The 24,754-nt window shown below is 53.0% G+C and overlaps 4 protein-coding genes across 7 annotated transcripts in view; 2 read left to right on the top strand and 2 right to left on the bottom strand.

The window, feature by feature from the left end:
* STK36 (serine/threonine kinase 36) overlaps positions 1-458 on the bottom strand; it is a 25,038-nt gene extending 24,580 nt beyond the window's left edge. Inside the window, exon 1 of the mRNA XM_077748713.1 lies at positions 275-458. The gene's annotated coding sequence lies outside the window, so the exon portion shown is untranslated. The remainder of the gene's footprint in view (positions 1-274) is intronic.
* Positions 223-6,680, top strand: RNF25 (ring finger protein 25). Of its 2 annotated transcripts, none has more exons than XM_077748715.1 (10): positions 223-575; positions 2,536-2,610; positions 2,857-2,959; positions 3,053-3,120; positions 3,216-3,285; positions 4,442-4,513; positions 4,613-4,756; positions 5,100-5,189; positions 5,693-5,827; positions 6,026-6,680. In XM_077748715.1, exons 1-10 carry the CDS (start codon positions 535-537, stop codon positions 6,599-6,601), a joined length of 1,374 nt encoding a protein of 457 aa, XP_077604841.1. In that variant the 5' UTR covers positions 223-534; the 3' UTR covers positions 6,602-6,680. The 2 variants fall into 2 exon arrangements, with proteins under 2 accessions (XP_077604841.1, XP_077604840.1); XM_077748714.1 differs by having other exon boundaries at positions 229-575; positions 5,097-5,189.
* A 426-nt stretch (positions 6,681-7,106) lies between these two features.
* On the bottom strand, positions 7,107-10,930 carry BCS1L (BCS1 ubiquinol-cytochrome c reductase complex chaperone). 3 transcript variants are annotated; one of them, XM_077748664.1, is made up of 8 exons: positions 10,863-10,930; positions 9,262-9,629; positions 9,021-9,160; positions 8,617-8,811; positions 8,305-8,368; positions 7,900-8,069; positions 7,568-7,685; positions 7,107-7,413 (listed from the first exon to the last, which is right to left on the bottom strand). In XM_077748664.1, exons 2-8 carry the CDS (start codon positions 9,579-9,581, stop codon positions 7,161-7,163), a joined length of 1,260 nt encoding a protein of 419 aa, XP_077604790.1. In that variant the 5' UTR covers positions 9,582-9,629; positions 10,863-10,930; the 3' UTR covers positions 7,107-7,160. The 3 variants fall into 3 exon arrangements, with proteins under 3 accessions (XP_077604790.1, XP_077604793.1, XP_077604791.1); XM_077748667.1 differs by lacking the exon at positions 10,863-10,930 and adding an exon at positions 10,215-10,783; XM_077748665.1 differs by lacking the exon at positions 10,863-10,930 and adding an exon at positions 10,231-10,783.
* Positions 10,931-11,572: 642 nt separating this feature from the next.
* Positions 11,573-24,754, top strand: part of ZNF142 (zinc finger protein 142) — a 16,229-nt gene continuing 3,047 nt past the window's right edge. The window contains 7 exon segments of the mRNA XM_077748612.1: positions 11,573-13,489; positions 16,786-17,391; positions 18,447-18,641; positions 18,956-19,780; positions 21,436-21,613; positions 22,351-24,344; positions 24,347-24,747. Of these exon segments, the coding sequence (XP_077604738.1) occupies positions 13,210-13,489; positions 16,786-17,391; positions 18,447-18,641; positions 18,956-19,780; positions 21,436-21,613; positions 22,351-24,344; positions 24,347-24,747 (4,479 nt within the window). The 5' untranslated portion in view covers positions 11,573-13,209.

The following is a 24,754-nucleotide window of genomic DNA, read 5'->3' as shown; positions in this document are numbered from 1 at the left end:
CTCGCCTACCGACCTCGCCCCTTACAGCCTCCCGCAGGTTCCCGCCACCGCCAACCTCCTCAACACCCCCGCCCGTGCTACCTGCCCGCGCGCTTGGTAGACCGGAGCCCCACTCTCACCCCCAGCCTAGGAGCTTCAAGCTCCTCAGGCCGAGGGATGCCGGCCCTGGCCTTCAGCCCCGCCCGTTCCGGCTGCCTGTGGATTTTGCCTGACTTCTAATTCTTCTCCATCCCCACTGCCGGTCTCTTTAGACTCTTTAGACTCCCATTGTTACCAGATGTACTCGCTGGAACTGGTCAGAGAGGTTATTCAGAGGGCAAAGGCGTTCAGAGGTGTTGGAGAGACGTCGGACCACCCATAGGCACTTTCTAAGGCACTTCCGAACCGTCTCTTGGCCATCAGGCCCACTAAGGACCTGGACTCTCTGGTTGCCTAGAAACGGCCGGTAGCCACCCTCCCTCGCTCCCTCCCTTAACTTGCCGCCTCTGACTTCCCGGAGAGTATTTCCGGTTCCGGCTGTGGGCCGGAGAAGACATGGCGGCTTCTGCGTCGGCAGCTCCCGGGGAGGAGGACTGGTAACTCTGGGGGCATGGGCTTTGGCTGGCCGCCTGGATCCGGTCCGGGGGACTGGCAGTGGCCGCAGATGGTCCGTACGGCGGACGTGTGGGGCGGAGCGAGGGATAAGGGATGGCAGAGACTCGGACATGTCTCTCTAAGAGAGCTTCTGTACTGGGGAGCGGAAGGGTGGAGGGGCGCTGATCTGATGGAGAGGAGACAGATGCAGCTCGGGCTGCGCCGTGTCTGGCCCGATCCCCTCTTCTCCGGCCTCGCCGGTCCCACCCTCCTGAAGTGGATTTGCCCAGGGTCCCGGAGGATGCCTGTTTAGCAGCTCTCCCCACCTCCCTTTTACCTCCCGAACCGATGTCCTCCCCCTCGCGTCCCTCTTTCCCCTTGGATCAGCCTAGTTCCGCCGAGGCTTTCCTCAGCCTTCTCCCTCCCCGCCAGCACTAATGAGGACTATTGTCTGAATAAAGCTTTACACCTCACAAGAAGCTCTCCTAGTCCTTCTCTCTCTCAAACATTCTCAACAAGAGACCAAAACCTGAAAGGACTCTGGAATTTGGAAATAAGATAAATGTGGGCTCACTCCACATTTTATTAGCTGGGTGATGCTAACCAGGCCACCTATAGCTTCTGTGAGTCAGTGTCCTCAGATGTGAAAAACTGGGTGTGGCATCTACCTCAGAATAGTTGAGAGGATCACGATGTAACACACACAAAAGCCTTCTTTTCATTAATAACTGAGGTGTGGGCACCTGAGGAGACTAGAAGAGGCCTGAGGAGGTAAATCGATTTGCTGAAAAGGTACATAGTTATGACTAGGAATCCAGGTTATCGGACTCCGAATCTCATGTTTTTAGGACTAGCACATTTTATAATCTCCCCCTGCCCGTTTTTTGGTCACCACCTTACCACCATCCCACCCCATCCCTCACATCCAGGGCCCAAGTCACAGCTAGGATGGGATGAAGTATTAAAGGGCCTCTTGGTGGAGGTTACACGTCAGTGTTTGATTGGTTCAGGGAGTCCAGCGTGTGTGGGCCTTTAGTGAGACCATGTAGGGTCATGATTTTCAACCTGTTCAGGGGAACTTTACGATTCAGAGGAGACCCTTGGAGCTACGGAGAGGGTAGCAGTGGTTGCACAGCTGGCCTGTGGTGCTCTGAGCCTCCCATACTCATGGCAACCAAAGTATTCCACTGTTGTCTCTTTTATACCTTGAGGCCTCTGAGACTTAAAAAGAAAGTTTGAGAACCAGTAATATATAAGTCACGCTAGGACAGCCTGCTCTTGATGAAAAGGGAATAATAACTATAGAAAGGAAACCAAGAAGGCATCTTTACATGCATTATGAGGGTAGAGCTGTGGACTCAACCCAATCACTCCTCTTCAATGTCATTACAACTGCTGTTTCTGTGACTAAATATGTGTGTCCTCTCGTTTACCTCAGGACTACCAGATCCTGACCTAAACGGGTTGATCTAGATCAACCAAACAGCAAAGGTCCAAAATATAGTGACTACTAACTACATCCTTCCTTCTTTCAAGGGAGACAGTTATATACAAATAGGAGAAAAGAGGACGTAGACTAGCTACTATGGCCAAGATATTATTAGGTCAGAGAGATGGCCAGTCGACATTACAATGGAACTTAAAAAAGGGAGTCAGGGAACCTGGCTATGGTTCTAGCTCTGCCTCTGTTAAACTTTGATATTTGAGCTTCCTGGGAACTTCACCTTCCTGGGAATCCATTTCCTCATCTGTTGACAGTAATGGTGTTTTAAACTCTGATATCCATGCTTCCTTCCTGGCCACTTGACAACTCAAAACATATTTCCCCCATTTTTATGGAGGTTAGCAAGAGAATGCACTCAGGTAGATTGCCAGTGTTCTACGAAGCCAGCCTTCATTGGCTTTAGCAGGCTTTAACAGGGAGAGCTGTAATGGTGAGTCAATCTCCCCCTGTCTCTCTAGGGTACTTCCCTCTGAAGTCGAGGTGTTAGAGTCTATCTATCTGGATGAACTACAGGTGGTTAAAGGAAATGGCAGGTACGTATTCAACTAGAGGTGGGCAGGCGTCCCCTTAGTAATGAGAGGATTCCATGGAGAATCCGTGAGCCTTGATCCAGAGAAAATGTTGCTCTCATGGAGACAAAGACTATTTCTTTAATCTCCTCTAAAGGAAAGAGTCCAGTGCTTACTTCCTCCACCCACTTTACTGTCTCACCTCCATTTTCCCCAGTCCTCAAACTGCTGCCCAGTCACATCACAGGTCTCCACTTCATCCACTTACAGATCTTCACCATGGGAGATCTACATTACCCTGCACCCTGCCACTGCAGAAGATCAGGACTCCCAGTATGTCTGCTTCACTCTGGTGCTTCAGGTCCCAGCACAGGTGAGGCCCTTACTTTTCTGGCAGCAAAGAGAGGAAGGAGAGAGGCCCTGTGGTGGAGTGCTTTAGCAGTAACTTGTTATTCCCTCCCACTAGTACCCCAATGAGGTGCCACAGATCTCTATCCGTAACCCCCGAGGACTCTCAGATGAACAGATCCACAAGTAAGTTGGATGCTCAGAGGAGGGAAGAGGGGGGGATACAACTCTGTCTGGTGAGAGGAGGGGGCAGGCCTAATGTTTGCTTTGCCCTTTTCTAGAATTTCGCAGACACTGAGCCACGTGGCCAACACCAGCCTGGGCACTGCCATGCTCTATGAACTCATAGAGGTAAGAGGGGTGCTAGCCTGGGAAACTGCTAGAACAGCTTCTCGAGGGAGGTAACGGGCCTAGAATCTTTAATATGTCTGGAGTCATTTATTTGGTCCTTGTTTAGGTAAGGCCTAAATCCAGTAAGATAAGGTTTTCTTCTGTTTCCAAGAACACCCCCCTCCCCAAAAAAAAGACAGTTCTGTAGCTTCTCCAGGTTGCCTCTGCCAGTATCTTGAAAATTGCTTTTCTTCTTTAACTTGGATTTTTTATTCCGTTTCAGTGCATTCTCTTGGCATTGGCGAATGAAAGTAGCAAGAGATAGGGGCCTTGCTTAGAGGGTCTAGCCACAAATGAACAGGTGAAGGCTCGCCTGCCCTTGGAGCTAACTGAAAAAAAATCATGGCTCTTTTACTCAAGAGTTTCTACCCTGATGAAGTTAATAGCACACAGGGAACACCCAGAGCTACAAGTTCACATACACAGATAACTTCTGTTGCTTGAGATTAAAAACACACAATAAGTAGTCTTGTTTTCCTCAACTTCAAGTTTTGAAGAAAAACGTTCAGAAGAGAATGAAGGTGGGCGGCCGGGAGTCAGAGAGTGGGCTTAGACCACTGTAGCACTCCTGAGCCTGGCCTCCACAATGCAACTTTGAACTTTGTGGAATTCCAAAGTATTAGCTATTCAGACAGCAGTGCAAATATGTTAGTTCATAGCCCAACCTGATGCCTTTGAGTTGTCTGTCCATTTGGGTTGTCCATGCCTTGGCTTTCTTTCTGAAGGCCGACTCCAGGATGGACTTTTGGGTGGAGGTGATACTCAGAGGGGTTTAACCCAGGAACATGTCCCAGAATATATGAGTTTTAATTGAACATTTTGGTCTCTCAAGGTATATTACTTTCATCCCCGAGATGTATTGAAGGTGATTTAATGAGTGGAAAAAGAATGAAATTGGATTTTGCAGCTGGGTAGACTCTGGGGGAGAGGCGGGGATGTGGAGGAGTATTTCCTCCCTTGGTGAGGGAGCTTCACCAAGACAGGAATGCATGAACACAAAGTAACATTGGCTCTGTAGGAGATAGTCCTTCCAGTCACTCCGGGGAATAGTAGATAGGCTCTATTCACAGTTCTTGCCCCCACCTCCCCGTTTGAACAGTGTCTTCTCTCCTCGCAGAAAGGGAAGGAAATTCTCACAGATAACAACATCCCGCATGGCCAGTGTGTCATCTGCCTGTATGGTTTCCAGGTGGGTCTCTCTCTCGGGACCTGGGGTCCGCTAGGGACGGGCAGTGGAGGGCTCATGAGAGAGCTCTGATGCCATGCCGGATGTCTGTCCTGCCTTCAGGAGAAGGAGGCCTTTACCAAAACCCCCTGTTACCACTACTTCCACTGCCACTGCCTTGCGCGGTATATCCAGCACATGGAGCATGAGCTGCAGGCTCAAGGTCAAGAGCAGGAACAGGAACGGCAGCATGCCACAACCAAGCAGGTCAGCTCGCCGGCCCCTGTTCTCCCCAGACCCCGAGTCCCAACCTGTCCTAGCTCTCTACTCTAGTGCCTCTTCACCTTTTTAGGGTCACAAATACCTTTGAAATTAATGAAAGCTCACCTTGGTCCAGAAAAAGAAAAGTGCATTCTTTTAAACAGATAGATGCACTGCATACAGTTTCAGAGAGTTCCCAGACCTCCATCCAGGGCGGCAACCCCGCCCTATCCTTCACTACTGACCACTGTGCCTCTGCCCTGTGTCCCCCACCCGTGCGGATTAGGCTGGCTGGCTGGGCTGGGCAGCTGGCGAGAGCCGCGGGCTGTGATTTCTCCGTTTTTAGAAGGCAGTCGGAGTGCAGTGTCCGGTGTGCAGAGAGCCCCTCGTGTATGATCTTGCCTCACTGAAAGCAGCCCCCGAACCCCAGCAGCCCATGGTAAGGGAGCTCCCTTCTCATCTGAGCCAGGAATAACGGCGTTCTCCATAGAGGGAGGGATGGCATCTTGCCTGCCTTGAACGGGACCTCTGGAATTGGGCTTGACCAGCCTGGGACCTCTCTTCAGAGCCATAGCCCCCACTAGACTAAGACTTTGGGAGCCTCAATATGAGGGACAAACCCAAGAACCTTGTGCAGGGGGTGCCTGTGGTTCAGTCGGTTGAGCATCTCCTGCTTGATTTCAGCTTGGGTCATGGTCCCAGGGTCATGGGATCGGGCCCTTAGTCAGGGCATTGCATTGAGTGTGGAGCCTGCTTGGGATCTTCTCTGCCTCTGTCCCTCTTGCCCTTGCTCGCATCCCCTCTGCCTCCCTCCCTCTCTCTCAGTGAAAAAAAAACGAACCTTGTGCAGATCTCCTAGGGCAATCCTGAAAGAGCAGGGGTTCAAACCTGCCTTCTGCTGTTTAGTTTTTCCTCCTCGTCACTCTGCTCGCTTCCCTCCAGGAGCCATACCAGCCTAACACAGAGAGCTTACGCCAGCAGGAAGAGCGCAAACGGCTCTACCAGAGGCAGCAGGAGCGGGGGGGCATCATCGACCTTGAGGCCGAGCGTAACCGGTACTTCATCAGCCTCCAGCAGGTGAGGAAAGGCTTTCTCACTCCCCCCCGTAATGCCCCTCCCTTCCCACCAACACGCCTCTGCCATGGTGGCCCTGAGGGTGAACTCTGTTCTACCCTTGAGGCAGATGGTGGTCGGCTCCAGTCATGAGCGAGGGGTCTGAGGTCCCTGCTATGGGGAACTGCATCTCCCTCACTGCATTTGCTCCCTTCTTTCTAGCCTTCTGCCCCTTTGGAACCAGAGTCCGCTGTAGATGCCTCCAGAGGATCCCAGCCACCCAGTGCCCTTGACACAGAACTGTCCTCATCAACTGCCCAACCCAACCTGTCAGCTCCTCCGCCTGCGGCCTCCCAGTACACGTGTGAGAAGATTCCAGGGGCTGGGCCAAATCAGCAAAGGTTGGGCGAGACCCCGAAAACTATGCTAGATCCCCCCCGGGCCAGTCGAGGCCCCTGGAGACAGTCTGAACGGAGGCACCTAAAGGGAGGGGAGTGCAATGCCCACAAAGGTACCAATGACACCCAGGAACTGCCACCTCCTGAGGGGCCCCTCAAGGAGCCCATGGACCTAAAGCCAGAATCCTGTAGCCAAGGGGTTGAAGGTCCTCCCCAAGAGAAGGGGCCCAGCACCTGGCAGGGTCCCCCACCCCGCAGGACACGGGACTGTGCTCGCTGGGAGCGCTCCAAGGGTCGGACTCCAGGCTCTTCCTACCCCCGCCTGCCACGAGGCCGGGGAGCCTACCGTCCCGGTACTCGAAGGGAGCCCCTGAGCCTGGAGTCTGAGGATGGTTCCTAGCAGTACTGTGGGGGGACAGGGATTTGGGGCGGCAGGGGCAATAAAGAGATCTGGCCTTGTTTGGCTTCTTTGTTTAGTAGTGCCTGGTCTGTGCAGTATGGCTCTTTCTGACTTCCTGGCAAGGTGAGTGTGGCAGAATAGCCCCGACTTTGCTTTCAAGTCCGTTTTTCCAAGAGATGAGAGTCTGAGTAAAGGCAGGTCTGACATCTCCACTAGTGTGGTGAGTTTCAGGAAAACTGGCAGAGGCCAACCAGCATTTAAACAGAATATGCGGGAACATAACCTATATATGCTATATACACACCTATGTTTTTATGCATGTACATTTTTTTTTTAATTGAATGCCTTTTAAAGCGAATTCTCTACTTCCCTGATGACCGTAGTGTCTTTTCTTCCTGCTTTGCCTTGGCTTATGCCCCCAGCACTTGCATATGTGGATGCCTGAGGGCCCCTGCTTTTTATTCAAGTGCGCATACAGGCAGGTAGGAAGGGGGTCAAAGACCAGAGCGGTGTGGCAGGTGTTTATTGAGCTAGAGGAGAGCTGAGCACAGCCAACCTGTCACGTCCTCAGAGACTCGGCATTTTGAACTGCCCCTGCAGGGTCATTTTTATACAGCATGAAGTAGCCTTGGACCTGGGCAGGACTGATCTGAGTTGTAACGTGAAGAACACGTTCTGCAAAGGCCTCGGCCAGGGAAGGCGCTTGCCCTGGATAGAACCTCTGGAACATCTGAGTCAGCTGCCAGTGTGAGCAGTACCCCACATACTCCTTCATGTCTACTCGTCCAGGGCGGATCAGGGCAGGGTCCAGCCTAAGAGCACAAGGCAGCAAAAGCAGAAGCACAGGCACAAGTACCACCGCTCCCCCCGCTAAAAAGATGGTTTCTCTGAACCTCCTGATCCTCCCAAGGCGCCAGGGAGGTGGAGTCCCGCCTCACAGTCTCAGCTTGCTTCACCCCTTCTTACCTGTCCACGTGGTTGGTAGTCATGAACACGATGCGTGCCTCTGTAGAAGCTACACCATCCAAGGCATTGAGCAGTCCACTGAAGGTGAGACGACCTAGACCTTGGTACTTGACTGGGTCTAGAGGAAGGCAGAGATAAAGAAGCATGGACGGTCATAACCTTACTTAAGCCCCTCTATTCACCACCACGTCCCCAACTTATCAGTGTCTCTTGTGAACTCTTGTTGCCACCCAGGCATCCTCCATTGGCCCTCTGGATTTCACTTTTCTCCACTGCTCTGGATTTACCCTCATTTAGAAATGCTCCCCATTCTCTCAACTCCCCTCACATACTCTCCGCAGCTAGGTCTCGGCTGAGAAAGGCTGCGTCCACGTCTTCCAGGAGCACCAGGCTCTGCTGCGGGGCCACGCTCAGCAGGTGGTTGAGCCGGTCATCAGAGAGGCTGGAGTCCGTGAGACTCAGCAGGCAGATGCTGTGCTCCAGTTCCCCAGCCAGGGCTGTGCTGTGGAGGATAGGATAACGGAAGGCAGGCCACCTGGAGTCGGCCTTGGGTCCAAGTGCTTGTCCTTGCCATAATGGGTGGGTCTCAGAGACCTAACCTTTCTATCACCCCACCGTAATGCTCCAGTGTCCCATGTGTATCCTGTTCCCCCATCCCTACATTGAATTCCCTTTCCAACCCCACAGCCCAGTTTTTCTCCAGTTTAAGGATCAAGAGAAAATATGACCCTACTCACATAAAACTGCTTTTTCCACAACCAGGGGGCCCATAAAGCAGGTAGCCACGTCTGTAGGGAATGCCTAGGAACACAGCCAAGATGATCAAGACCTAAAATGAATTCAAGTACTCTACCTCAGATGTCCATATTCATTCCCAACCCTGCCCCCTAGTGGCCTGATGACCTCAGTGCTGGAAGAAATCACCGGTCAGGGCAACTTTGATCTCTGAGAATTACGCTACAGCTTTATGGTCACCGCATATGACCACAGAGACCAGCCTATCTTCCATGCTCAAAAACAGCCTGGTTAAGACCCCGGTCGCTTCTCACCTCTGTCAGTGTACCACTTGGGGTTATCGATGAATTCCCGGATATCTCGGACAATTCGGTTAGCCAGACCCTGTTCTAGAACCACAGAATTCAGTGGCCGGCGGCGGCGTGGATAGCCAAAAGGGCGCCATTCAGAGCCCATGGCTGTGTACATCACCGTCTTCCCTTCCTCCTGCTGCAAGGCTAGCTCTCGAGCTAAGAGGGAGAAATGAGACAAAGCCAGTAATTCGTCTTTGCCATGCAATTAGGCAGACCTGTGCCAAGACAGCTTCCCTCTGGTCCCACAGGTTCTGGTCCTCCTCTCCAAGCTTCTCTTCCTCTGATGTCATATGCCCCTATTCTTGCAACCTGCCTCCCCCCACCCCTGCCACGCCCCCATAAAGGCAGCCTGTGCCATCCCACACCTTCCTCCAGGATGTTGAAGAAAACCTTTCGGTCAGTGCCCAGAGCTGTAAAGGTGACAGATTCCCAAGGAGTCCCTGTCTGCAGGTCTATCATCTGCATCTCTCGGCTTCGTTCCACTCGGATCCATTTCCCTTGGTACCTGAATAAAAATGGTCAAGATGGGGTGAATGAATGGGTCAAATCCAGTTCCCCTCATTCTCCTTTTCTACTCTTAGAGCCCTCCCTGGCTCCCAACCTTACCAGATAAAGTGGTTTCCAGGGCTGGGGACAAATTCAAACTTAGTGGAGATGCGCCCACTCTCATGCTGAAGGTAGGAAGTCTCCACACTGAGGTGCTGAGTACGGGTACTGTGGCGGGTGAGCCAGCTAAGCAACCAGGCATAGCTTCGGTCTCGAGCAGGGACTTCCAGTGTGATCATGTAATGGCGCCGGAATGCCACCAAGCCCAGTTGGGCACCCTTCCGGGCCAGGGCCAGGGCCGTGCCCACACCCACAAGCCCAAATCCAGCCCCAAAGTAAGGATTGTCCTTCAGGGCTAGAATAAAGTCTGAAAGGGGCATCTTGAGAGGGAAACACTGAACCTTACAGGCTCTGAGGCATTTTCAAACCTGAGGGTAGGGAGCGGTGGAGATGGGACAAAGCAGATTAGTTTAGAAAGGACTCTGCAATTCCTCCTCACCCTCACCCCTCTCTCCCTCCCTCTTCACCCCTCCCTCCCACAGAGGCCAGGTGCTGGAAGGACAGGTCAGTTCTGCTGTGTGTTGCCATATCCTCCCTTTGTGGGATGGAGGTCGTGCTGGAATGCAAGGGCTGAGACTTCAGGCCCCTCTTCCCATTTTGGCCTTCATTATCCTGTTCATAGCTCAATTTCCTGCCAGAAGACTAGGTCTGAAGATTCCTTTAAACAAGAGAGAACAATGTAGCCAGCTTCTCATCAGGATAATGGACAGAATTTTTGTGGTCCCTGGGACTAGCTGAGAGAGAGAGACCCACTGTCCAGAGTTAACAAAGGATGAAGAAGCTACTCTCTTCCATTGACCTGTCAGTAACCCCACGCCTTATCACCATGAATAATGCCCCTCAAATATCCTCTCCTTCACATGCTCAAATCCTAATGTTCTGTTTAGTTAGCCCTTTATTACCTCGCGACTAAACTGCCTCTTTAACATTAATTTTAGTTTTCAAAATGTCACCTTAATGGGTCTCTACCTCTGACTTCACCAAATTTGCTACACAGGGATCCAGATCTTTCTTCATACAGTCGGCTTCAATCCAATGGCTTGTTCTGAACAGATCCTTTAATCGGGTAAAAATTCCTCTGCCTGGTACTCAAAACCTCCACAGCACAGAGCTTACCTATCTTTCACTGCTTAGCGCCTAATACTCTCTGTTGTACGAATATGCTCAAGCAGGTCTCTCTACTCGGAATGCCCATTCTAATTGATTCTTCCTTCTCCCCAATTTAACACCTGTCCTTTTGCTGCTTCCTCCACGGACATTTCCCCCGACTTCTCCCCCAATAACACGTGACCCAGTCTAATTTTAGACTGTAAGCTCTCGAGGGATTGCAAGTCACATTGTTTCTAGCACACCTTCCCGACCCCTGCTACTTTGCTGTGAGCGAAGCACGCGGGGCTGTGAATTGAGAACCGATACCACGGCTGAAGCTCAGAGTAGAATCCAGAATGCCAAAATACTTATGCGTGGAAGGCCACAGACAAAGCTCTTCCCCCTCCCGGACCTTGTCTGACGCCCAGAAGCCCCTTCCCGAACCCTTTCCACACCCCAGCTCGCGCCTCCAGCAGCGTGGCTCGGAGTAACCCCTCACTCCGCCCCCTTACCGCCATGACTCTCTGGCCCTCCCTCTCCATGGTTTCAGCCCCGTGCTCTACAGGGAAGCGCCGCTCGGCCCCGCCCCGGCGTTCCTTCCCCTACTTCCCGCCACACCCACCTAGCGGGCCGTGCCACTCTGCCCCACAACTCTCGATGGTACTCCTTGGGCTGCGCGGCTGGGAGAAGGGGGAAGGGGAAACGCCGGAGAAAACCATAGAGTACCCCGCCAGCCGAGGAGAGGAAGAGAGAGCGGCCTCCATAGGCCCGATGTCCTAGAGGCGGCTGGGCCGGAGGCGGTCGCACAAAAGGAGTCCCGGGAGGTCGCTCCTGCAGCTGACGGACCATAGAGAGACACTGCTCCCGCGGGCCTTGGGCCGGGAGGTGAGTTAGTGGCTGCGGGGAGGAAACTAGTAGGGAGTGCTTGTGGAGCGGGCCGGAAGCAAAAGTTTCTCGAACCCCAGGATGAGGGTGGGCCTGGGCGGTGGGAACCCCCTGGAGGAGGTGCTGAAGGAAGCACGCCGACGACTGGGGCCCCGGCGCATCCCAGCAGCCGTCCTGGTGCCTCAGCCGCGTCACTGCTTTGAACCCCGCCCGGTTACCCGCTGCCTCTCCTCAGGACCGTAATCATGACGATGCTCCATCCTAAGCTTTGCAGGTTACAAAACGGCTTTCCCATTTGCTGGCTCTTGTGATTCCCGCTCCCGCCCAACGATGTGAACGCTGTCAACATCTCCACTTTACAGATGGGAAAGCTGAGGCCCTGGGAAGCGAGGTGACTGTGTCTGTCTGAGGCCACGCGGTGAGTCAGAGCCCAAAGGCAGGTGGAAACCCGGGTGCCTTTGTCCCCACGCGGGGTCACATTCTTTCCCCAGGCCTTCTCTCTGCATTATTTTGTCCCTTTTCTTCCTCAACGCCTCTGCCCCCAAATATGTGCTCATTTCTCCTGTTGTGTCCACCCGTCTCCCACCTCACCCGCCTTCCAGCGGCTGAAGGTTCAGATTTTCAGGTTCTTGATCTAGACGGCACCGTGTCCTCCTTGGCTCCCAGCAGAGTAGCGAAAAAATTCTGTAAGTGGAGGCTGTGGTTTCCAGAGAATCCTCTGACCCTGGAAGTGCACGTCCCAACTACCTTTCGAGGTTTTGAGTTGCAGGATTCACACCTGCAACCTGATTTCCTTTCCCTAAGCCCTTGACCTCCAAGACTCAATTTCATGGAGTGATTACTGTCATAGGTTACTTATTATTCAGCTTAAGCTAATTTTAGCCATGTATTACAGGATATGCAATTTAGTTGGCATTCATTTCTCAACTGTGTCCTCGTGTTTTCACTATGAGGCCAGAGTCAATGAGTTTGAAATTTCTCTTGGTGTGTTACTCTATATGTAAGGAACCACTGATTCATCTTTGTGGAGACCGAGCCTCCCTCTAATGCATCTCTATGTCTTCGGTGCTTCACTAGAATCTCATTTGTCTCACTTGTCATAGATTGTGGTGGTTTGTGTTCAGAGAAGTGATGTGTCAGTCAGTTGCACTCAGAAAGCTCTAAGTCTAGAGAAGCTGACTGATAAGTAAACAGCAGTGCCATGTGACAGAGTTTCTGACAGAGTTAGGTACCAGGTGCCATTAGGACCCCAGGGAGAGGAACTTACATAAACAGTGTCAAGAAACCTTCATAGCAGAAGTGACATTTGTGCAGATGCTTAAGGACAGTTAGGAGTTGGTTGGCCAGACAAGAGATGGAAAAGGAGAAATGGTCCATCAGCCAAGAGAGGAAAGAGAGGCAGGTGGGAGGGTATGGAGCAAAAGAGAAGGCAGTGAGCCTGGAGAATGGCAGCTCATTGGTATGACTGGGTCTGCTGAGGGGAGAAGTGGTAGATGAGTGTGGAAAGGTGAGTGGAGGCCAAATCATGAAGGGAGGGCCTTGTACCCATACTGAGGAGTAGTGAGATCATAACATGTTAAGAGGGGAAGGGACGTCTGAGATCCCTTGGCCCGAGTTTTGCTGCAGCTAAGAAAACAGACCCAGATTGCTTAATGATTTCACCAGGGTTGCCTAGCTCCAAAAAATGTAACCTTCCGTCTTTAATGTATTGCCCAAAACTTGTTGGCTCTCTTCTGATATTGATCCCTATTCTCATTTGTTTACTTTTTGGTCTGAGCATTGTTGTAAAAGCTTCGAGGTGAACCAGGTGTGCCATGCTGCCACGCCTGGAAATGCCTAAGCGGGCAGGCCGTGGGCCGTGCACCCACGTCACGTGGGAAGAAAGTGAGTGAGGTCTCTAACTATATTTTGTTTGGGTTCTCTTCTGATTGGCGTGTCAGCACATAAGAGACCACAGAACACCAGTCAGTGGTGATGACAGACCCCGTGTTGGACTCACCGCCAACCAACAGCACTGGGGAGATGGATGGACTGTGCCCTGAGCTATTGCTGATCCCCCCACCTCTGTCCAACCGTGGAATCCTGGAGCCTGTCGAGAGCCCCTGTCCTGCTGGGAACCCCACACCTCTGCCTGCTGACCCAGGCTGCCTGCTGGTAGAGGCCACGGCAACTGAAGAGGACACAGGGAACATGGAGATCATTGTGGAAGCGGTAGCTGGAAACCTGTCCCCAGGTGCTCCTGGAGAGACCCCAGGTACAAACACAGTTGCTACCAGGCCAGTGGGACAATCAGCCCTGAGGTTTTGTCTGTGCTATTTTTGACCCTTCTATGTAAATGTGACGAGAACACAAGGTAACATCTTATTTTTATTCTTGGAGATGTTGTCATTTGATTTGCAGTTGGAGAATGTTGATTGAAGGCTGGCAAGGTGGTTCACAACCTGGTACCAGGCTCTTGGCAGAGTCTATCCCTGTGAGGGCTTCATGTCTGCTAGGCAGTAATCCAGAAGGGAAGACCTTTCTGACCCCTCTGCCCAATCCTATAGCCCTCGGGGACTTTTTCCCACATGTTGACCTTCCCACTCGGGAACTGCGGCCAGGGATTAGGCAGCAGGCCCAGTGCCTCCACCACCCTGGGCTTGGCAGGGCTTTCCCAGAGGTAATCTGGTATTTCCTTGCCCTAGTTTCTTGTGTATAACATACTTAACTCATCCGAGGCATGTTGTCAAGAGTGGGAGTTGAACATTTATATTTATGCTAGGAAAAAGATTCCCCCCTCTAGTCTTCCCATATCTACAACTTCTTATTTTTAGGTAACTTCCCTGCTGTTAACTGCCATCTCCAGCTCTGGCTGTCATAACTTCCCTTGGCAGTGTAGTATGGTGACAGCAACTACTGGGGAAGATTAGCTAATTTGATCATAGAGTATTTGTAACCTTCTGTGTAATGAAACAAGTAAGAAGGAAAAAAACGAACCTGGAAAAAACATTTGTAATACATAAGGAAGAGTTAATATCTTTACAATTCAGAGACCTCTGAAATAAGAAAAAGAAATGATGTTTTGGGGGGTTTTGTTTGTTTTTCTAGAAAGGGCAAAAGAAACCTACAGGCACTTCAATAAGGAAGAATAAAAATAGTCAACAGCCATAAGGATGTATAATCTCACTAACACAAATAAATTCCATTTAAAAATAATTATGAGGGGTGCCTGGCTGGCTCAGTCAGAAGAGCATGTGACCTTTTTTTTTTCTTCTTAAGTGTATTTATTTATTGAGAGAGAGTGCACAAGTGGGGGAAGGGCAGAGAAAGAGGGAGAGAATCCCAAGCAGGCCCTGCGCAGAGCCCGATGTGGGGTTTGAATCCACAAACTGTGAGATCATGACCTGAGCCAAAATCAGGTATCAGCCGCTCAACTGATTGAGCCACCCAGTGCCCCAGAGTATGTGACTATTCATATCGGGATTGTCAGTTCGAGCTCCATGTTGGGTGTAGAAATTACTAAACAGAAAAATAATAATAATGAACTTTAAAAAAATTAATGAAATGGGGCACCTGGGTGGCTTAGTCGGTTAAGCGTCCGACTTTCGCTTGGGTCATGATCTCGCGGTTGGTGGGTTCAAGCCCCGCGTCGGGCTTTGTGCTGACGGCCAGCTCGGAGCCTGGAGCCTATTTCGGAGTCTGTATCTCCCTCTCTCTCTGACCCTCCCCTGCTCACGCTGTCTTTTTCTCTCTCTCCTAGAAATAAAAAAATATATTAAAAAAAAAAAAATTAATGAAATGCCTATATCGCTTCTCAACTGTGGTAAAAATTAAATATTTTTTTTATAATACTTAGCGTTGGTGGGAAAACAGATAATTGTCTTATAGCTTATGGAGTGTGTAATTTACCATAATTGTTTGAAGGTCAATTTATCTGTATAATAAACTTTAATTTTTTTTCATGTTTTTTTACTTTTGAGAGAGAGAGACAGAGGCGTGAGCAGGGAAGGGGCAGAAAGAGAGGGAGACACAGAATCTGAAGCAGGCTCCAGGCCCTGAACTGTCAGCACAGAGCCTGACGCGGGGCTCGAACTCACTGACCACGAGATCACGACCTGAGCCAAAGTCAGACGCTTAACCAACTGAGCCAGCCAGGTGCCCCTATATAACAGACTTTAAAATATGCGTACTCTGACCCCATCATTACATTTCCAGGGCTCTGTCCTGTAGAAAGAATCACACACACACACACACACACACACANGTGTCTAGAGCAACTTTATTTATAATGCTTGCAAATAACCCAAATGTCCATCAGTAAGAGCAAGACTTCATTTTGACTTGTTCATGCCAGGAAGTACTCTGGACTAGACAAAAACATACAAGCTAGATCTAAAGGTACTCAGCAAAAAAAGCATATGATATATATATAGCAAGCGGAGGGGGGAGGGGGAAGCAAATTGCTGAGAAATGACTAAAAAAGGCCTGAAAGAATAGACACCAAATTTTGTGGGGGGAGGGGGGGTATTTTTTTCCTTATGTACAGCTGTTATTTGAGTTGTCACACTGAACTTTTATTTAAGCAAAGAAATAATGAAGAAAGGGTCCCCAGGTTAGATGTGGCCCAGACCTGGACTTGAGACCTGGTTCTGCCATTAACAGGCACAGTGGCCTTAACCTTGGAACTCCAGGCTCCTCTTCTTAGAGGGCAACTGGAGTACCAAGTGAGCGTTTCCTAAGCCTTTCTTTATCAAGGATCTGCCCATTGCTTAAGAAATGGCAGTAATGGGGCGCCTGGGTGGCTTAGTCGGTTAAGCATCCGACTTTCGCTTAGGTCATGATCTTGCGGTTCGTGGATTCGAGCCCCGCGTCGGGCTCTGTGCTGACTGCCAGCTCAGAGCCTGGAGCCTATTTCAGAGTCTGTGTCTCCCTCTGTCTCTGACCCTCCCTTGCTCACGCTGTCTCTCTCTCTCCTAGAAATAAAAATAAATTTAAAAAAATTAAAAAGTTAAAAAAAAAAGAAATGGCAGTAATGACTATGAACGTGATTTGGGTCTTTGGGAAATGGATGTTTTCCATTTTATGAATTACTGTGCTTTTTAAGATTCCCTTTACAGAATGTGAAAGTAATACTTTGTCATTTACACTGTAGATATTATCCCCAGATTGTCGTTTTCTTCTTTTGGAAGTTCCTAATTTTTCATCTGGGCAAAATATATTGTTGCCATTTCCTAATGCTTTCTGGATGTGGTTAATGCTGTTAATGCTTGTTGTATTCATTTGGCAAATATTAAATACCTATTTTGTGCCAAATACTGTGTTAGATACTGGGAATCCAGTTTTAGTATGTGCCAAAGCGAGCACTAGATACTGGGAACCCATGTGTATGTGCAAATAAAGAGGCTGTCCTGACCTTATGGGGCTTATAGTCCAGGTATAGAACCAGACTTAAGGTCCGTCTCCACTCCACTAATATTAAAAGATTCACCTTCGTCTTCTCCTACCAGCTAACTCCTGTGAGTCTCGTTCCTTCTGATTCTGTGCCTTTCTCTCTCGGTCCTCTGCCTGCAGGTGTCCTGGTAAAGGTGGTGGAGTTGGAGGTGTACTACTGTGAGCGCTGTGAGCAGAGCTTCGCTGAGCCCACTCTGCTGGCCCTGCACCAATGTCCTGAGACCCTTATACAGCCTCTGCAGGGCCTCTCTAGCCCCCCATGCTCTGTAGAGCTGACCCCTGGCAACCTCAGTCTCTCTGGCCCTCTGCAGGGCCAGGGCCTCCCAGATAGCCCCCTGCCATGCCCTGTGTGTCGGCAGGAGTTTGCCCAACCCCAGGCCCTGAAGAGCCACTTCAAGATTCACCGGGGTGCTCCCAACACCTTCTCCTGCCCAGAGTCTGGCTGTGTGTTCTCCGCTGAAGATCGCAAGGGCCTGCAGCAGCACCTGAGGCAGGCCCACGCCACGGTGCCCGTGCCCTGTTCTTTCCGAGGCTGCCCCCTGCTCTTTGGGGACCAGCAGGGCATGGAGCTGCACCGGCGGGCCCATTACCCTTTCCACTGTGACCACTGCAGCTTCGTGGGCTCCAACGTCAAACTCTTCCGGCAGCATCAGCGGAGCCACGGTGCCGGGACCCAGGGAGAACTGGCTGCCCTTCAGGGCCTTCCACCCCAGGAGTTGCTGCCAGGTATGAGGCCGCGGGCCCTGGAATGCAGCCACGGCCAGTCCTGTAGGATAGCCAGTTGATTCCAGTGCCACGAATATACACACAAATGCAAGGGAACATGGAGCAGTGGCTCAGGAGGACAGCATTACTGATTGCCTTGGGAAGCATCTAGAAACCTTGGAACAGTCAGAATAGATGAGACGAAGAGCAAGTCTTTGTCCGTGACAGTGAGTGACATTTGGCTTTGGCTACGCCGTGGCCTTGAAGTCCCCTAACCAATATCCTTTTTCGATTCATTTCAGAGCTTTCTGAGGGGAAAAGCTAAAATGTTCATCAGTGGCCATAGCCACTGGTAGAATACCTGTAGACTTCCATTTTGAGCAAGTAGGGTTGGGCCAGAGAAGCCGGGATTATTTTAAAAAGAAACCTTCAAGGAGGGTGGGGCTTCACGGATCCTTCACGGTCTCAAAAAAACAGGCATGGGGTTAGAGTACAGGAGAAAATAGAGAAACCGGGCCTGGAGAGGTGGGATTCTGCTGAGAGACTTAGGCTTGCTAAAACTTGTTGGTGCTCTGTTCCCAAAGAGAAGACCCCCTTTTTCCTGGGAAATAGTCCTGCATCTTTGCCTTACTGAGGCAAGTGCCTCTGTTGAGGGATGGAAGGGATAGATTAGTATGACCCTGCCTTGCTGGTGAGGCCTCTCAGTAGAGCAGTTAAGAGGTCAGGCTGTGTTCACCTGCACCGAACCACCAGCCATTAGCCCTGGGAACCCAAGCCAGGGAAGTGCTCTGCACCCATTCTGTCCCTGTCAGCTCCCCTCCCCCCCTCCCCTCGCAGTGATCTCAAAGCCCTTGCCTTTAAGGGGTCTGAGGATGGTGTTATCTGACATTTGATTTACTCTAGGTTGGAGCACTAATGATAGCTTAGCTCTTGGTCTTCCCATCTGTGTCTTGAGAGGTAATAAATTCATAGACTTAGAATCCAAGAATTCTCTTACACTGCACGGGGAGGGGCTGATTCTGCCAGCCAGTAAGAGGAGCAGTACGAGCATTCACTGCTGTCGTTGGCTTCTCTAGATGTCATCAAGTTTTATGTGTCTCCAGCTCCCAGAACGCCCCCCAGAGAGGGAGAGCCTTCGAAACAGGCAGATGCGCCCTTGCCCAGGCGAGAATCAGCTGACGAGGAGGACGTAGAGAAAGAGGAGGCGGGTGGCACCCTGAAGGACCCCCAGAAAGCCCCAGAGAAAGCCCAGGGGGCCCAGCAGGTAGAAGGTAATGATGTGGTTAGGCTCGAACCTCTTGGTGGTGGGAAGGAATGGATTGTGGGGAGCCTGGCATTGAGGCTCCCAGGCTTTGGTTCATTTCCTGTGTTCTTACCCTTCCACTTTGACATGTCTCGTGGAAAAATGATAAATGACTCAAGACTGCAGAAACACATCTTGGGCCTGTTTTCCTCGGAGATGCTATTGTTTGGGTTCCTGGAGAGGAAGGGGAGAGGCCGCATAATATTTGTGCCTGGGCAGATTGTGGGTCGCCCACTAGGTGGCCAGCCCCTGAGCTGCCTTCCGTACCTTTACCTCTCCCAGGGAATGTGGCTGCTGGCACTGAGTCCCTCTTTAAGACGCACATGTGTCCAGAATGCAAGCGCTGCTTTAAGAAGCGGACCCATCTGCTGGAGCACCTGCATCTCCACTTCCCGGACCCCAGCCTCCAGTGCCCCAACTGCCAGAAGTTTTTTACCAGTAAGAGCAAGCTCAAGACCCACCTGCTGCGAGAGCTGGGCCAGAAAGCCCACCGCTGCCCGCTGTGCCACTACAGTGCCGTGGAGAGGAACGCGCTCAACCGCCACATGGCTAGCATGCACGAGGACATCTCCAACTTCTACTCAGACACCTACGCCTGTCCCGTGTGCCGCGAGGAATTCCGCCTCAGCCAGGCCCTCAAGGAGCACCTTAAGAGCCACGCGGCAGCAGCAGCAGCGGAGCCCCTGCCCCTCCGCTGCTTTCAGGAAGGCTGCGGCTATGCGGCCCCCGACCGCAAGGCCTTCGTGAAGCACCTGAAGGAGACGCATGGCGTGCGGGCCGTGGAGTGCCGCCACCACTCTTGTCCCATGCTCTTCGCCACGGCCGAAGCCATGGAGGCCCATCACAAGAGCCACTACGCCTTCCACTGCCCACACTGCGACTTTGCCTGCTCCAATAAGCACCTGTTCCGCAAACACAAGAAGCAGGGCCACCCCGGCAGCGAAGAGCTGCGCTGCGCCTTCTGCCCCTTCGCCACCTTCAACCCAGTGGCCTACCAGGACCATGTGGGCAAGATGCACGCCCACGAGAAGATCCACCAGTGCCCTGAGTGCAGCTTTGCCACCGCCCACAAGAGGGTGCTCATCCGCCACATGTTGCTGCACACTGGTGAGCTGCCTTCCCTGCTTCTGAGAGCGAGAACGCGGGAGGGTGGCATGAGGAAGGGGGCGGCAGGAGTGAGCCTTACCGTGCACGAGACACGGAAAGGGCCTGGCGTGCGTTGGACCCAGTCTTCCCGGAGATAGATCGAGCCTTAAGCTACGGGACACTTAGCTAGTCCCGTGGTTGAGCTCCTGAGCCAAAGCCTGTGTGCTCTCACTGCTCTGCTGCCATGGCTCCCCCTTAAGGCCCCGTCCAGTTCTGCTTATCCTTTGTCAGGCTGGTCTGGGTCGATGCCCAGCCTATTAGAGCGAAGGAGCCCAGACCAGGAGAGGTACCTTCCTTTGTGACCCAAGCATTGAGATGTGCTGTGAGAGGTGGCGCCCGGGAACTGAGCCATCCGCATACGTTGTAGCCACTGACTCTGAGGCTGAATCTGTTCCCAGCATTGCCAATGCCCTCAGTGACACGGCCACATCGGGCGTCCTGCTACGGCATCACCCTGTTGGCGCTCTCTCTGCCAGCATCAGTAGGTTGACAAGACATTAAAAAATAATCTCCAAGATTTTGGGGAAGACAGTTTTTAGGTAGCTTGGGGCCAAGCCATTGTTGTTCCCCTGGAACACCTCATTTCTACACATGCTTTAGTCGCCACACCTCGTTTTCCTGCGGCCCCTCCTAAAATCCTCCATCCCTACGGTGCTTTATAGTTTTCAGAGTTCTTTTAGATCTATCATCTTGTTGAATGCATAGTAACAGTCTTGTAAGGAAAACAGGTAAAAAAGAGAAAATGAACATTGAAATGGCCCGTTTCAGGATCACACAGCTAGTATCAGAACTGGAATGAGAATGCCGCATTGCTTGCCTTTGACCACAGTGAATGGGCTGAGTGGATAGGCAGGGATCACAGGGAAGGGTCCTGAAGGACCTGGTCTTGACCATCTATCTGGACCGCTCTTCCCCGAGTCCTTGCTGGGCACCACTGAGGACTCTGGGACATTTCCTTTAATCTGTCAACCATGAGCAGTTGGTATTTTGGTTGCCCTCTCTTTGGAGCCAAGGAAACTGAGCCTTGGAGGGGTTAAGTGACCTGGCCAAGGCCACACAGTAGTAAGCTGGAATCTGAACCACCACTTAATAGCTCTGTGCTTTCCCTCTGCCTCAGCTTCTTTTTCTGTAAAATGGGGCAGGTCCTCCTCCTGGGGCTGTTGGGAGGAGTCAGTAAGAAGGGACCTAGTATGTAATGAGCATCATATATATGTTGGCTGTTCACATCTTTATTCCCATGTCAGACTCTACAGTCCAGATTCTTAACTACTTGGATTGCCTGATATTTTCTCCTCTTCCACAAAACCGGAAGGAACTAGGTTAAGTGGAGCAGTTGGCCACCAGTGCCAGCAAGGATCAAGGGTAGACTTCCAAGCTGGTTTTGGAAAGCACTGTCTTCAGTTTCCTCCTGGCTTGCTCTGTGTCAGAGCAGAGAAATTGCGAGGACTGTGGAGCAGCACTGGCTGTCATGAGCCACGCCGCGGGCAGCACATGAGGCTCTCACTCCTGCTTGGCATCAGGGCAAGCTTGTGGGGGAACATGGTCTGTCTGCTCGCTCGGTCTGTGTCTGACCTGTGTTCTCTCTCCTCTTCCCCTGACCCCCACGCCCCGCTAAGGCGAGAAACCTCACAAGTGTGAGCTGTGTGATTTCACGTGCCGTGACGTGAGCTACCTGTCCAAGCACATGCTGACCCACTCCAACACCAAGGATTACATGTGCACCGAATGTGGCTATGTCACCAAGTGGAAGCACTACCTGAGCGTGCACATGCGGAAGCACGCAGGGGACCTCAGGTACGGGCACACGCACGCCTCCATCCCTGTCCCCAAGGACCTTTTGCCAAGCTAGCCTCCCCCTGAACTCAGCTTGCTCTCCTGGTCCCATAGCAACTCCTTCTGTCGCTGCTCTCTGCTCCTGTCTCCTCAGCCCCATTGCCTATAGCTGGTCTCGGCCTGGGCCCAGTGTGCACGGTGACAGCCCTCTGGGCTCAGGGAAGAGAGCACAGGCCTGTGGATGAAGGTGTCCCTTGAGTTCTGAGTCCAGTCCTGTGAAAGTAGGGAGCCTGCACGTGTGACCCTAACCCAGGCACGTTTCCCGGAAAGCTGTGGCACAGCTGGCCAGGGGGTTTCTCCTAGCCCCCATGCCTCCGTGGGAGAACGGGACCTGGGCCCAGAAACCTACCCCGGGAGGCTGTAGCCCCGTCAGCTCCTTAGGAGTCCACAGTGGCTTGCTGATTCATGCTCTCTTCCCTTTGGGGAGCAATGCAGAGGGGCCGGAGCACAGACCGTGAAGCTCGGCTGCCCTTGCCCTTCGTTTCCTTTGTAATCTTAGGCAAGTTATAAACTGCCATGCTCTAGTGTGCTTGCTTGTAAACAGAAGCCTATGTCACAGGGCGGTGGAAAAAGAATAAATTAGATGATGCATATAAGGTACGGAGCGTAGAGCCTTGTCCGTAATACGTGCTTGTTTACGTGTCACGAGAGAGTTTATGATTGTGATTTTTGCCCCTCCCCCACCCTCTTCTCACCAGATATCAGTGCAACCAGTGCTCCTACCGCTGCCACCGTGCTGACCAGCTGAGCAGCCACAAGCTGCGCCATCAGGGCAAGTCCCTGATGTGTGAGGTGTGCGCCTTCGCTTGCAAGCGCAAGTATGAGCTGCAGAAGCACATGGCTTCCCAGCACCAGCCCGGCGTGCCTGCCCCGCTCTACCCCTGCCGCTACTGCAGCTACGAGAGCCGCCACAAGCAGGCGCTGCTGAGCCATGAGAATTGCAAGCACACCCGCCTCCGGGAGTTCCGCTGCGCCCTCTGCGACTACCGCACCTTCAGCAACACCACCCTCTTCTTCCACAAGCGCAAGGCCCACGGCTACGTCCCCGGGGACCAGGTGTGGCAGCTCCACCATGCCAGGCAGGAGTCAGAGGGGGCCGGGCAGTGCCTGACACCCCCACCAGACTCCGAGCCCTCGAGCCAGCTGTCCGGCCAGCCCGAGGTGCCAGACCGGGACCCCGGTGCTGTGCTGGACCCCGGCTTGGACCAGGCCCCACTGGAGCCCAGTGAGGAGGACCGCGCCAGGAGACCGGACGGCAGTGAGGTTCCACAGGGAGGCAACCCGGTCGGCAGCCCCAGTCCGGCCGAGACAGATGAGGGTGGCTGCACGCTGCACCTCGAGGCCCTGGGGGTAGAGCTGGAGCCTGTGGCTGAGCCGCCCCTTGAGGAGATCGCTGAAACCGCTTCTGCAGAGTTCAGGCCCCTGGATCCGTCCGGGCCCCTGAGCCTGGAAGGGCCAGATGCAACTTTGACTGAGCTGTCTACCTTTGAAGGTGCTACGACGTCTGGTTTGGATGCTGAAGAAGAGCCCGTTCTGGAAAAGCCAGTCCCTGAAAGCCCCGGAAACCCCCCTTCCTCGGAGGAGCCCCCTGACAGCTGGGCGGGAGCCTTCAAGGCAGCTCTGCCTGCTGAGACCGCTCCCCTCCCCCAGTTCCTGGAGTCAGAGTCCTTACTCAAGGCACTGCGGAGACAGGACAAGGAGCAGGCGGAGGCTTTGGTGCTGGAGGGCCGGGTCCAGATGGTCGTGATACAGGGAGAGGGGCGGGCCTTCCGCTGCCCACACTGCCCTTTCATCACCCGCCGGGAGAAAGCCCTGAGCGTGCACTCGAGGACTGGGTGCCAGGGCCGCCGGGAGCCCCTGCTGTGCCCCGAGTGTGGGGCCAGCTTCAAGCAACAGCGTGGCCTCAGCACCCACCTGCTGAAGAAGTGCCCTGTTCTGCTCAGAAAGAACAAGGGCTTGCCCAGACCAGCTTCACCTGTCCCTCTGTGTCCTCCACCCCCTGGCACCCAGGTCCCAGTGGATGCAGAAGGAGGGAAGCCCCCACCTGCACCATTAGAAGTAGAGCTGGTGCTCCCAAGAGATGCTCCCTCTGTGTCTGCCCGGGAGCCAGAAGAAGTAGAGGAGCCTCCGGGCACACCCTGTGTCTCTGCAGCCCCTCCTGCAGGTAACCCCTCGCCTGCAGAGACCCCTGAGAAGTTCCGCTTCGAGCAGGGCAAGTTTCACTGCAACTCCTGCACTTTCCTTTGTTCTCGACTGTCCTCCATTACCTCTCACGTGGCTGAAGGCTGCCGGGGGGGACGTGGTGGGGGAGGAAAGCGGGGGGCCACCCAGCCCCAGCCCGCCGAATCCTTCCTAAGTGAGGGAGACTCTGCTCCCCTGAATGGCGGAGGCACAGGGTGCAGCCCGGGGAATGGGAACACGACTCTGGTGCCAAAGCAGAAGGGGACCCGCTTCTCTTGCCCCACATGTCCCTTTAGCTGCCAGCAGGAGCGGGCTCTGCGGACTCACCAGACCCGGGGCTGCCCCCTGGAGGAGTCTGGCGAGCTGCACTGCGGCCTCTGTACGTTCACGGCCACCGCCGCTGCCACCCTGAGGCTGCACCAGAAGCGGAGGCACCCTGGCTCGGCGCCCACACGGGCGCCGCGGCCACCTCTACAGTGCGCGGACTGTGGCTTCACCTGCAAGCAGGGCCGCTGNGGCGGCTCAAGCACGAGGGAGTGAAGCCACACCAGTGCCCCTTCTGCGACTTTTCCACCACCAGACGGTACCGCTTGGAGGCGCACCAGTCGCGACACACCGGCGTTGGCCGTATCCCCTGCAGCTCCTGTCCCCAGACCTTTGGTACCAACTCAAAACTGCGCTTACACCGGCTAAGGGTACACGACAAAACACCCACCCACTTCTGTCCCCTCTGTGACTACAGTGGCTACCTTCGCCATGACATCACTCGCCATGTCAACAGCTGCCACCAGGGCACCCCCGCCTTTGCCTGCCCGCGGTGTGAGGCCCAGTTCAGTTCCGAGACGGCGCTCAAGCAGCATGCCCTGCGCCGACATCCTGAGCCTACGCCCCCCACCCCCGGCTCTGCCACCCAGGCCACCG

This window comes from Crocuta crocuta, unplaced genomic scaffold (genome assembly GCF_008692635.1).
Source record: "Crocuta crocuta isolate KB4526 unplaced genomic scaffold, BGI_CrCroc_1.0 scaffold229, whole genome shotgun sequence".
NCBI classification, from domain to species: domain Eukaryota; kingdom Metazoa; phylum Chordata; class Mammalia; order Carnivora; family Hyaenidae; genus Crocuta; species Crocuta crocuta.
The sequence above is the reverse complement of the archived record's forward strand: the minus strand, read 5'-3'. Positions and strand labels throughout refer to the sequence as shown.